The following is a 12757-nucleotide window of genomic DNA, read 5'->3' on the forward strand; positions in this document are numbered from 1 at the left end:
GAGACATCATCTCCTTCTCTCCCCACAACACCCCTCTTTCCCAGCTTTGTTGTCTAATTGAGCAGCAGACTGTTGCTGCTACAAAGGCCTGAGCATTGAATAAATCTGGTATTCCCCATTAAACCAGGGCTGGGGGAGGAGTGCCTATCATTAACATTAAAGCAGGATCTGCATACACTATTAAAATAATGAATAACATATGGTTCTGATGCTAATCCAGTGTCTGTTACCCTACTTTTATCATGTCTAATCCAGCTGCAATCAGCAATTTAGGCTTTCATTTCCCAAGAAAAATAAATTAATAGAGATGATAAATTCAGTTAGAGCTCATTTGATTGCTTTCAATGATCAGATCTGGAGGAGAAAAAATTCTGTTTCCAGAGACACTCATGTGTATAGATCAGTACTACTGGGCTTGATTCTTCCTGGGACTGGTAAAAACTGTGTTTGCAAAGTAAAATTAACATATATTGTAAATTTTGGGCTACAATTTGAAATTAATATCTTTGCAAGATAGCCCTTGAGCCAAAGAGCTAATAATGTAATCAGAAAAGGAGAGACAAAATTGGACTGGTTTATGGAAAGTACAAAATATCAGGTGAAAAAAGTCAGAAAGCCAGCTTATAGGTAGAAAATTTGGATAAAATTTTTGTGTCTAGATGTGAACAGATCTAATGTCCATTCTTAGATATCCCACAGAAGATACAGAGAAGTGGGCAGGAGGAGAGGCACAACCAAAGTTATCAGGCTTCACGGAAAAGGAAAGGGTTCTTAAGTTGTGAAGGTGCTACACAGCTGCCACAGTGAGATGGGCCAGTGGTGGCTTGCCTTGTATTCTTCCTAGCATTAATTTAATCCTCTTCTCTATCCCTTCTTTTGCATCTGTTCTGTCCTTTCTTTGTGCTGTTTGCCCCTACTTTGCCTTTGCTTTTTTGCCTCCTCTCATGATAGATTAACCCACTGTTTTTGTTGAATGCTCAATTTCCCTGATTTCTCTTTTCTTTGCTTTTAGCTTCCCTCCTTGCTCTGCCTTACTTTGCTTCTGGCCCCATTGATCCCTAGAATTTTTTTTTAATTGAAATTTGAAAGGTTTTAAAGTCATAGCTTCCCCCAGTAGTCCTGGAAGGTCAAAAGAAACCACCTGGAAGGTGGTTGAGGATTATTTAGGAGTGCTATAGGAACAAAAATCACCCAGCAATCCTCATAATTCAACATGATGTTTAAAGCTCCACAGATCAAGGAGAGCTGATACAGAGAGACAGAAGGTGATGGTTCTCCAGAGGGGCTGCCCTGAGGCTCAAGAAAAAAAAAGAGAAAGTGGGAGATGGTGGGGTGTCATCAAGGGTTTAACAATGGGTCTCTGGGGTTTGGAAAGCTTCAGCATTGTTCCAGCAGTGTTGTTAAACCTATTAAGTTACTTAAACCCCTTTGATTATTTCCAAGCTGCTGGATTCACCTACGGCCTTAACATTATTGCTAAGGAATTGGTTGTTCACAGGAGGCCAAACTGCACTGCTTGTGATGGATAACTCCTGTTAGCTTCAACATGAGCTAAGCACGTGCAGGCCTGAGGGTGGGATTTAACTCATAATTGCTCCTTACAATTAGAAAAAGTCAAACTGGCTGGAGTCTGCATCTGTTATGGCACAGAGCACAGATTAGAATTTCTCTGTCACTGCAACAGTTTTATGGAGCTGATGGTTTCATGTTTTTACAAAAACCATCAATATAATGCTTCACTAAAGCAAGAAGCGAAACAGCTCCTTCATATCAAGACAGGAAAAACAAATTGAAACCAACAGCAAGCAAGTATTTTTAGAAGAACACCTTTAAAAGGCAAATAAGCACTGATTTATTTTTAACACAATAATGCAAGGAGCTGCCTAAAGGCCATTATCTCAGCCAAGGTCATTAGAGTCCTTTCCAAACGCTGCCTAGGGACAAGTGAGGTTCCTTTTGCACTTGCACATCAACCCAAAAAGCTCCTCTCCTGCACCAGCAGCTCCTGGCCAGTCCTAGTAAGGCTGCAACATGAAGCAGAATAACAAAACTATTTTGAAAATGGAAAGTGGGAAAGGACAAAGAGCATGTAGATGGCATAGGACATTTTCTGTGGCTACTATTGAGGGCATCCATTTTCTTTCTAGTGGCCAACCTATTCCTCGTGTCACCTATACGGAAGAAGAAAAGCAAACTTGGGGCACTGTCTTCAGGGAGCTGAAGAGTCTGTATCCAACTCATGCTTGCTATGAACACAACCACGTGTTCCCACTGCTGGAGAAGTACTGTGGCTACAGGGAGGACAATATTCCCCAGCTTGAAGATGTTTCAAATTTCTTGCAGAGTAAGTTTGAAGCCCCTAAAAGAAACCAAATGAAATGAAAGGCCTCAGCTATCAGTGGGGGTGGTGCTTCCAGAGAAGGAAAAACAATCCCTGATTTAGCAAAGGTTCCCTAAGATGTTTGGGCACGTCACTTAGCCTGTGTTCCAGGTCTTTCTCTAATGCTTCTGGGGATACAATGGGACAAATGCTCAGATACTGTGCTGGTGGTATTCCTGGGCAGAAAATTGCTTGCAATTAAACTCTATATAACATAAGGATATGAGAAACAACTGCTCACTTTGAAAATTTAAAAAGGTTAATTAAACCTTAACAAGAATACAATAAAAGGACTACATAAGGAAAAAATCGCAGTGCTGGGAACTGCTCGTGTGCATAACATGGGGCTGGTTCATCTTCAAGAGGGATGCTCAGTCTTTTATACCCCTGGGGTTGCATCAGCCAGCCCTGGCCCCTCCCAAAGTCTGTCACTCAGCTCTTCTTTGCCATTTATCAGTGGAGATGCTTTCTTGTCACTGGATCGGGGATCAGGTGTTGCCTTTCCACACCCCCTGAGCACCCCCAAGCTTTTCCATTCCCCACTGCCCCATGCCAGGGACACCTGTGCAGCTTCTTTGTACCTGTCCTGGACAGCCCAGGCTGTGTGATGGCAACAATACAGGGGGAAAGGGAACTGTGGGGAGAACAGAGGGCATCTGAACTACAATAACATAACTATACAGCACTGAAGCTTTTCTTAATATTCACACAATAGTTATCTTTAATTGCAAGAGCCAATCATCCCCTATAACAAGGAGATTAAAGAAAAAAAACAAAACAACAGCCATCAACAAACTTTTCTCTCTCTAAGGAGTCTGGATGGGGACAAATCAAGCACACAGCAGTTTTTAAGGTGCTGTCTGTCTGTCCCTTCAGGCTGCACAGGGTTTCGGCTGCGTCCCGTGGCCGGCTTGCTCTCCTCCCGGGATTTCCTGGCGGGGCTGGCGTTCCGCGTGTTCCATTCCACGCAGTACATCCGCCACGCCTCCAAGCCCATGTACACCCCGGAGCCGTGAGTACCCCGCCACACCGAGGGTGTCAGGCTGCTGCACGCCACCAGCAGGCTCAGACCAGCTGGGAAAGCTGCCTGGGACTCCTGGGAACAGGGCTAAGGGAGAACAGCCAAGGGACTGCTCTCTTCTGGAAACGTTTATGGAGCCTTTCTAGTGTGTTTGACAGTCTGCATCCACTTCTGCAAGTGCTCCTGGGACACATGAGAGAGTTTTGCTTGTGTGGTGGCTGGGATGCAAGAGAGCAGTGTGCAAGGGCACTTAGCTATTAGCACCCAAGTAGTGCAGCAAGGACAAAACCTGCTGCAAGCAAGCTTCTGGCAGTAAGGCAGGAGAAGCCCAGACTCCTCAGAAACTCAGAACCCATCTCTTTTTAATTTTGGAGTGTTTCTCTCTGTCCCTATCTGTTGGGAAAGATGAAACAGGAAAGCTGTATAAATATGATTGTCTGGCAAAAAAATTTGAGACTATGGAAACTATATGGAGATTCAAATGAAAGCAAGCTTTGAGATCCCTTAGTTACTGAACAACTGGAAAACAATGGTGTGGCTGGGCTGAAGGTAATCCCCTTTTGATGAAACAAGACCCTCTGCTTGCAGACAGGCCCAATGGTCAGAGCAGACCCTACTAGCTTGGCAGAAGGGGTCCAAAGAGTAGTTTTAGGGTTTAAAATGTAACACAGTACGGTAATGTAGTGATTCTTATAGGCTATAGGATGCTGTACTAGATTGGTTAGTGAGAATTAGAATATTCAACATAGAAGATTTATTGTATTGTAACGGGAACCTCACTCGCTTACCCTTTTACTCTCTTACCCTTTTTACTCCCTTACTCTCTTACTCTCTTTCCCTCTCATCCTCTCTCCCCCTCTCTTCTCTGGGGCCTGCTCTGAGCTGTAGCTGGCAGCTCCAAGCAGGGCCCTGCACCCAGGCCCTCTGCAATAAACCACAATTTCCACAACCTGGCTTCAGAGATCTCTCGTCTCTGTCCATCCCAACCGTCCTACCCCCCGATGCTCCTACACCTATCCGCTGTCCTTTTCCACTTGCCATTTTAAGAACAGATTTCTTATTCTGTTTCATATTGTTGCAATTCTTACTTGTTTTGTTTTTCTTTTTTTGCTTCCTACTTTCCACAAGCTCTTTTTCCTGTCTTTTATCTTTTTTTTTTTTTAATTATTATTCTGATTTTCTTTCCTGCTTTTCTTTACCCCATTGTCAGGGTGAAATGTCTTTTTTCTTCCTTTATTTCTTTTTTGGACTTCCCTTCTCCTTCCCATCTCACCAAATAACTTGTCTCTATTTGAAAAATCTAACAGTCCCTGCTGCCGAGGGATGTATGATGCAAAAGCACAGAAAACCCTGGGGTTTGCAAGCATTTCCACCACAAGAATAATTTCAGAGCAAAATGTTTTCCTATGAATGATATCTGCTGGTAGGAGCAAATGCACTGTGCTCTTGATTGTGTGCTGGCTCTAGGGCATTCTTCCAGCATTGCTGGATTTTCCTGAATCACAGTTTTTCTTGTTTTCCTGCAGTGATATTTGTCATGAGCTGCTGGGACACGTGCCTCTCTTTGCTGATCCCAGCTTTGCTCAGTTTTCCCAGGTAAGTTATTCAGTGGTTATATTATGTATATAATCAAACACACAGTAATTCAGAGTATGATCCAAGAGCTGTGAAGGGTGGTGCAAATTCACCTTTAAGCACACTGTGTAAGAGTGCCTGAGGTGGTTTATTTATTGCTTGAAATCTGGACAAAATTCACATAGGTGAAAACATGACAGACCCTGTGAAGCCATCATTTTAAAACCTTCCTGCAGATGTTGATCCTTCTGAGTGAAGTCACATAACTCATGAGTCAGATGGATTATTACCTCATGATGATATTCAAATGTTAGGGAAAATGGAGATTTTGTTTTGTTTTCTGTTGAAGTGACATTGGAGGCTGAGTGAAGTGTGGAACTGTCTCAGCTGTAAGCATGGGAGAAGGCTGGAGAGGAGAGTTCTTTTTGGGAGTGTTAATGTCTCTGGAAAAGAAGCCAAACCCTGGTGAAGCAGTAAACTTTTGGCTGCATCCTAGCAGAAAACATGGAAATACACAAAGAGAGACAGGCATAAAAACAGAAAACTTGAAACTGCACAGAGAGAAAGACATAAAGACAAAAAGACTGAAAGAGGGAGGGAGGAAGGAAGGAAGGAAGGAAGGAAGGAAGGAAATATGGAAAGAAATGGAAAAAAAGAAGGAAGAAAAGGAGGGAGGAAGGCAGGAAAGTTTGATGCAACATCTCAAAAGACAAAAGTCAGTTTGATCTCGTTAGCAAGTTTTCAGTATTGCCTTTAGGCTTTGCCCTTTCCCAGAACTGATATTTCCTCCCAGATAAGCCCTGTACCTTGGCTTACAAGGATTTGACATGGTGATAAACTGCTCTAATGCCTTTGGTGTGTGTGGGGAGAGCCCTCTGAGTTCTGCACTGTGCAGTCCTCACTAGAGCAAATCAAAGAAGGAACCTGGCTATATGTAGTCTCATGGGACTGTCTTTTGAATCCAACTATTGCATGCTTCCTGGAAAAATCTCCATTAGCTCCCAAGGTATGAATAAGCTCTTTCAAATCATGCCCTGTCATTCAGAAAAAATAGCTATTCAAGGCTCCAGGAAAACTCCTTTAATCAGGACCCATCAAAACAAAGAGAAATATATAAGGTGTGTAGGTGTGATTGATTTGCCTCCTTTTGTCCCTGTCGTTCTCTCAGATGTTCATTGTAGGCTTGATCAAAAGCCTGTCAAAGCAAGAGGAAAATTTTATTTGACTTCAATGGGCTTTGTACCAGGCACAAAGGATCATGCCTTGTAAATGACATTTGGACAAGACCCTTTGTTCATTTTTGGAGAGATTTCTGGTTTAAAATTGATCTTGCATGATAGGAACATGTCCTTTAAACATTTGTGTGTGGTAGTAGGCAATGGTAACATTTAAAATGTGAGCAATTACATAAGATGGGCAGGAAGAATGTTTGCAATAAACAGCTTGAAGAATAATGGTTTATTGTTACAGGAAATTGGACTGGCATCTCTGGGAGCTCCAGATGATTTCATCGAGAAACTTGCTACGGTAATTTAATAAATGAGGGCTCAATTTTCCAAAGCTCCCTGTGCTGCCTTAATTCTGCTGCCACTAAAGTCACTGATAGAACTCCCATAGAGCTGAATGGGATCAGAGTGAAGACCACGATTGGAAAACCCTACCCTGAAACAGTTGCACTAAAGGAAAAATAGCTTTGGCACCCCTTATTCAAAGTGACAGTTGTGATTAAACACAGAAGCCCAAACGAGATTTCCTCCAGCACAAACATATTGGGCAAGAAAAGATTGTATGTTGCTACATCCCCACAGGAAATTTCAAGAGGCAGCTTCTGTAGCTATTTCACCTTCAAGCATCTCTTCCACTTTGCCAGGCAGGCACTATCCTCTGTATTCAACACAGATCACCTGGATAAGTACTCTGAGACTACTGAGACCCAGAGCTGCAAACTTTGAATAAAAGCAGGGGGATTGCTCTGAGATTAGTGCCCCCAGTGCCAAATGGGGAGCACCTGGGCAAAGAATTCCACCAGCTTTGACATTTCTGAGAGATGGAGTAGCTTTTTCTGAGCCAGGGCAGGTATCCCTTCCAAAGGACAGACCCAGGAGTCAAATGAGGCCACTCCACTTTCCTTCCCTATTGCACCAACAGCCTGGTCACACTACTGCTGCAGTCAGATTCCCTATGTGAAACAGGACTCAAACTTTTCTAAAATAAAGGTTCAAACTTCCACTGGGTTGGCCAGAAAAAATAAAGCTTTACTGCTATAATTTCATTGCTCCTGCTGACAAAGATAAGCACAGTAAAACACAGCATTTTTTGTCATGGAACTGAACTGATTCTCAGGCACAGAGAATCTAGTACTGTGCTTCTCTCCTAGGAGAAGAATTTCAGTCTGAAGGGACATTTATTGCATTTATTCACTTGAATTTGACACACATCATCATCTTACATAGAAATGAAAACTCTAAATGTATTCAAATAAATGGTGTACTTTTTATCTAGTAATAATAAGTTTCTGTCTCATTTTCTTTCCAGGTTTATTGGTTTACCGTTGAGTTTGGACTTTGTAAGGAAGGAGATTCCATCAAAGCATATGGTGCAGGGCTGCTGTCTTCATTTGGGGAGCTGCAGGTGTGTTCTAGAAAATATTTCAAATGTGTTTATAATTATTCAAATTCTTTTCTGAATATCTTCAGGTCTTTGGTTTTGCTTCATACTTTGTGCACAGGAGTAGGATGAAATGTAGTACTTAATTGTAGAGCTCTGATAAATGTGTAGGTGTATGGATACACAGGGAACTCACACTCCTCCTTTCCCAGTAAGTGACATTATCACTGTATCCTACAGGAGAAACTCTTCCCTGTCTGAAATGCAGCTGCTCTTGATTTCTTCCACAGCATGTTCAAGCACTCTTACACTGACATTAATTTCTTGCCTTTTTGTTCATAGTATTGTTTGTCAGATAAGCCTGAGATTCGGCCTCTTGCCCTGGAGAAGACTTCTGTGCAGGAGTACTGTGTTACTGAGTTCCAGCCCATCTACTACGTTGCTGAAAGTTTTAAAGATGCAAAAGAAAAGCTAAGGTACTCCAGTCATTCCAGAGAAGAACTCACTCTTGCATGCTGCAAATACAATGGATTTCATGGCCATAATGGGTCTTGGGTTGACAAGCATGTTTTGAGAGGCATTAGAAAAATCTGTGCAATGCTTCATGATAATAAACATTTTATATCCTCGGAATCTTGGGCAAAAATTAGTAGTAACAGGAGTATACCTTATGCATGAAACCAAGAATTTGTGCTTAATGTAACAAAGGGCTTCATCTGTCTAACCAAAATGAAACAAAAAAAATATTTTTTCAATTGCAGCGATACTAACATTAAAAGTCAAATCTGGCTAACTAATGCAAACCAAGTAACTTTACCATTCCTAGCCACTGGGGGTTTGCCTTGGTTCACACTCAACTTATTTCTCACTTGGAGATGCCACACACAGGCTTGTCCCAGACCTGCAGTCCCTTATCTTTCTACCATTCAAAAATAAATTGTTCTGCATCCCAAGATATTCTCCTGCCTCAGGCTCTCCAGCTCTGAGGTCTCCCTAGCTCTCTGCCCTGCTGCTTCCTTAGTTGTCATAAATCTGCAGCTTTTCCTTGTGCCCTTTTCTCTGGGGAAATACCTGGGAAAGATGGTCTTCTCCTCTGGGCTGTGACACTGATATACAGCACACAGCTTCTGTCTTCTCTGTATGTAAGCAAGCTCCTTGAGGAAGGGGAAAATGCTGAAACAAAATACCTTGGAGCTTTTTTAATTTGCTTCACTGATCAAACTGAAAAAAAGGGGTTAAATTGAAATAGAAGTTCTGGGGTTTGGTCCAGTCCCTGTGTTAGAGGCTTGCACCTGAGCATGTGTGTTTGTGGGTAACAGAATACCTTTCTGAGAAATTATTCTGACACTGACCTAAAAGATCTCAGCTTAAGGAATTCATCTTCTACTTGGGATCTTGGCTTCAGCTGAGATTTAGCAAAGCCATCTTCAAAGGTGGTCTCTCCTCTTAGAAAAACTAGACCAACGCTGCTAAATTCATCATAACCAATATTTTTGGGTATTCATCATGTCCAATTCATCATAACATAATATTTTTTCGCTGCCACACCTTGTGGCCTGTTCATACTGAGTCCTGTTTGAGACAATGTCCTTAATAAGGTTAATAATAAGGCTTAAACTGAAGAAGCTCTGTGAGGGTGGTATCCAGCATACTCCACTGTTCTGGGCATGTGGGATTTACCCTGCTGAGTCACAGTCTGTGTAGTGGGGCTCCATAATCAACTCCTACGTGCTTCCCTTCCTCTTTCAGCAATAACTCCAGTAACACAAAGCAGATCTATAAGCCAGTATCCTGCTGGGGTCTACAAGGAGCCTGGAACAATAGCTCTGACCATCTCATCCCATTCAGAGCCCTTCTTTCCACAATTCTGTGGTTATGCAAATTAATATTTTCCCAGGACACCAAAATCTCAATGCTTTTGACATGGAATTAACTATTTTGCAGAAGAGAATGCTGCTTCACTCGATTAACTGTAGTCTAGCTCTTAAATTACCTGCAAACTACCAGGTAATTTAAGAGCTAGACAACGACAAAAGTTAGGTGCCTCCTTGCTCCTTGGCATGCCAGGATGATGTAGATCCTTGACCTTAATTCCCCAGAAACTCAGACTTGGATTAGAATTCCTACCTTTTGCACTAATGACAGGAAAATGAGGTTTTCAAGCTTGGCAGATCCCAGTTGCTACATAGTTGGCCTATACCAGGAGCAGTGCTGCCATGCCAATATCTTGGTTCTGTTCAGAAAAAAAACAGAGGTGATAAGGACAAATGCAGTTTCAAGTGTGTTGTAGGTCTCAAAACAGTCAGTAGGAATTTCAGTTATTTCCTCCCATAGATTTTCTTATCCCCACAATCAACAAATGCTCACACCAAGAAAAGAACTAGTGGGAAAAAATAAAAATTAAACTGTGCATTTGTTTATGCTTTTTCCCTCAGGAAATTTGCTCAAACAATCCCTCGTCCTTTCTCTGTCCGGTACAATCCCTACACACAGAGGATTGAAGTCCTGGACAATGCAAAGCAGCTGAAGAACTTAGCTGACACGATCAACAGTAAGGAACTGCACATTTGTTACCTTCAATTCCTCAAAACTTGGGTCAGAAATAGGAGGCACAAGGCAGATTCCATCTGGCTGCATTTTATGCTCTGAGCCTATCCAAGATAAGGCAGCACATATCTCCTTTCTCATGAAAAAATTAATTCTAGCCAAGCTCTAACAAGCATTTCCACTTGACTGTAACTTGCTAAATGTGAAAAACCCAGATTAGGAAATGGCAGATGGCCTTGAGGTGGATCCTGGCTGTTTTCAGTAAGGAAGAGAAGGAGAAGCCTGGCTTTGATCACATTTTCCCCCTCACATTGGCTAGCCTGCTGAGAGCCAGCTCCTCTGCTGCTGTGAGCAAAGAGATGACTCTGCAGACACAGGTCCAGTAAAACCCTAATAAACGTGTCCAGTTCAGCATTTCTGTGCTCACCTTGTTCTGTAAGAGAACAGCTATAAAGGGAAAAAACCACGCAGGAGTGTTAGAATGGGCTGGTTCTGGAATTAACTGCTCTGATTATTTCCTTTGCAGGTGAGATTGGGATCCTTTGCAACGCCCTCCAGAAGATCAAATGAAGATTTGCTGTAACTTGCTCGTGACTAGAAGCTGCCAGTCTTGATCTAGCCTCAATCTATTATCTTCCAGTGAACTGCATCAATAATTATGTTATATATCTTAATTATTAGAGATTAGCAGAGAAACAGACATCTATAGGTGACTCTCAACTCTTCTGGCCTTCAGACACCAATCCATTTTTTTTCTCACTAATGTATAAAAATTATAAAATTATTATAAAATTCCTGGGAACCTGGGGGAAGTCTGCATATGTTTTGTGCCAAAGGTTAGCAGAAGGAGATCTTCACCATGCAGAGCATAATCTGCTGCACCTGTGAGGTCTGGGACCGGGGATGGGATGTCAATGATGACCAGAGTGATCCACCTTGCCTTTTCTCACAGTCACTCTCCTCTCAGTGCCTCCCAGTTGTCCAAGGTTCCCATGGATCTGGAGCTCTCCACCTTCCGGGGTATGCGAGGAGATCTGCCAGGGTACAAAGGGAGATTTCTCTTAACAGGCATACTCACAGTGCATGGCTGATGTGTGAAGGCTACATTTTTTGTCTGTGTCCTTCCCTGAGAGGTGTCTCTTAACTTTCTGGTCTCACAGCCTAGAAGGTGGATACCAGCACCTGGAAGTGGAGAGGAAGTGCCTTTTATAATGCAGCCTGAAGCCTTCCAACTCCTAACCCACTGTGTCCATGGCTAGAGTCCCCACCAAAGCCATGGAAGGCCTGGGTCAGCTTTGCCCCAGTCCAACTGCCTTCAAACCCAAACATGTTATCTTTCAAGACAAGTCCTAAATAATGACACCTTTTTGTATCCCCACTGCCCATCTGAGCTCTAATCTCCTTTTTTTTTCTTTTGGTGGAAGCAGTTTTATTTGTCCTGGAGTATATATCAGCTGTGCCAGCAAATGGAACCTGAGGTGGCTCCAGCTTAACAGCTGAGCGTGGAGAGAGAAGAGTTTTGCTGTTCAGGGAGCTCTTTCTGTATTTATCCAATAAATTTCACTCAATCAGCATTAAGTGCCCTTGGACTAGCCCACATTGTATAATTCTTGTAGCTCCCTGCTTGGAGGGGGGATCTCATCATTGGAACATTGGAGCAGAATGGAGCAAGGCAAAGCTGAACTGCATTTCCAGCTTGAAGTAATTGTGCATCATGACACTAACATGGCTCAGGGGTCACATTTCTGTCAGAAGATTGAAAGATGGAGAGGGATTTGAAAGCCCACGAGTCTCATACCTGTGATAGTACTAATTTTGTATTTATAGTTTGAAAATCAATATGGCTTTCATGTAAGCATCATCCTTTAGGAAGATAGAAAATACAGTTCTTTTCATTATATATATGGTAGGTAATAACATTAATTTAAGGACACCAGTTGGAATCCTTTTCAATAGACGTATATTTATGCAAAATGGTATCATTTTGGTGCTTTGAAGTAACCTTTTTATCTCAGTATCTTTTTATTCCTTTTTTTCTCATCACAATGTCTTTCTAGATCTTTCAATCCCACTTGACATGTATTTTCAGTGTGAAAGTAGCCCATATTTTTCTCTCTTAATATAATAGGACCCATGAGGTAACTGTATACTACAAAGAGGCAATTTCATCCCAAGGGTAAAGTCTTTCAAACTAATCCTCAGACAGCTTTCCAAGCTCCTCTGCTTCTGGCTTGAATGACAGCAGCAGTAGTTCTATAGTGATATTGAGAGCTCAGGATTCATGACTTTCTTTTATGTGCAAGTGGAATAGTTAGAGAATATTGGAATATTGATGCCACATGTCTGATTCTCTGTGCCTTAATACAGGTTTAAATGAGCAATAGCTCCAGCCAAAGCATCATAGCATGGCTGCTCAGCAAGAGAGATGAGCAAAAATTAAATGTTCAGCATTTTAAAAGCAGAGGAAATGTATGGAAAGTAGATTTTCTTGCAGAACAAATAATCTTGTACCTAAGTACTTTAAATACTACAAATAAATCACATTTTAAATAGTACTCCTTAATGGGCGACTTCTTATTTTCTTGTCTAAAGTTCCAGCTGTGTAGGAAAGGTTTTTGCATTATTGG

At 42.0% G+C, this 12757-nt stretch overlaps 1 protein-coding gene and 1 long non-coding RNA gene across 3 annotated transcripts in view; one reads left to right on the forward strand and one right to left on the reverse strand.

The window, feature by feature from the left end:
* LOC141728761 (uncharacterized) overlaps positions 1-10611 on the reverse strand; it is a 33891-nt gene extending 23280 nt beyond the window's left edge. For both annotated transcript variants that reach the window (XR_012579925.1, XR_012579924.1), the window contains exons 1-2: positions 10158-10611; positions 9711-9816 (exon numbers count right to left, since the gene is read on the reverse strand). This is a non-coding gene — a long non-coding RNA (uncharacterized LOC141728761). The remainder of the gene's footprint in view (positions 1-9710; positions 9817-10157) is intronic.
* The window catches only part of PAH (phenylalanine hydroxylase), a 36093-nt gene extending 23408 nt beyond the window's left edge, over positions 1-12685 (forward strand). Inside the window, exons 6-13 of the mRNA XM_005482720.4 lie at positions 2148-2344; positions 3257-3392; positions 4928-4997; positions 6447-6503; positions 7512-7607; positions 7926-8059; positions 10019-10134; positions 10657-12685. Of these exons, the coding sequence (XP_005482777.3) occupies positions 2148-2344; positions 3257-3392; positions 4928-4997; positions 6447-6503; positions 7512-7607; positions 7926-8059; positions 10019-10134; positions 10657-10700 (850 nt within the window). The 3' untranslated portion in view covers positions 10701-12685. The remainder of the gene's footprint in view (positions 1-2147; positions 2345-3256; positions 3393-4927; positions 4998-6446; positions 6504-7511; positions 7608-7925; positions 8060-10018; positions 10135-10656) is intronic.
* The last annotated feature ends 72 nt before the right edge of the window (positions 12686-12757 follow it).

Source organism: Zonotrichia albicollis, chromosome 4, assembly GCF_047830755.1.
Source record: "Zonotrichia albicollis isolate bZonAlb1 chromosome 4, bZonAlb1.hap1, whole genome shotgun sequence".
NCBI lineage: Eukaryota > Metazoa > Chordata > Aves > Passeriformes > Passerellidae > Zonotrichia > Zonotrichia albicollis.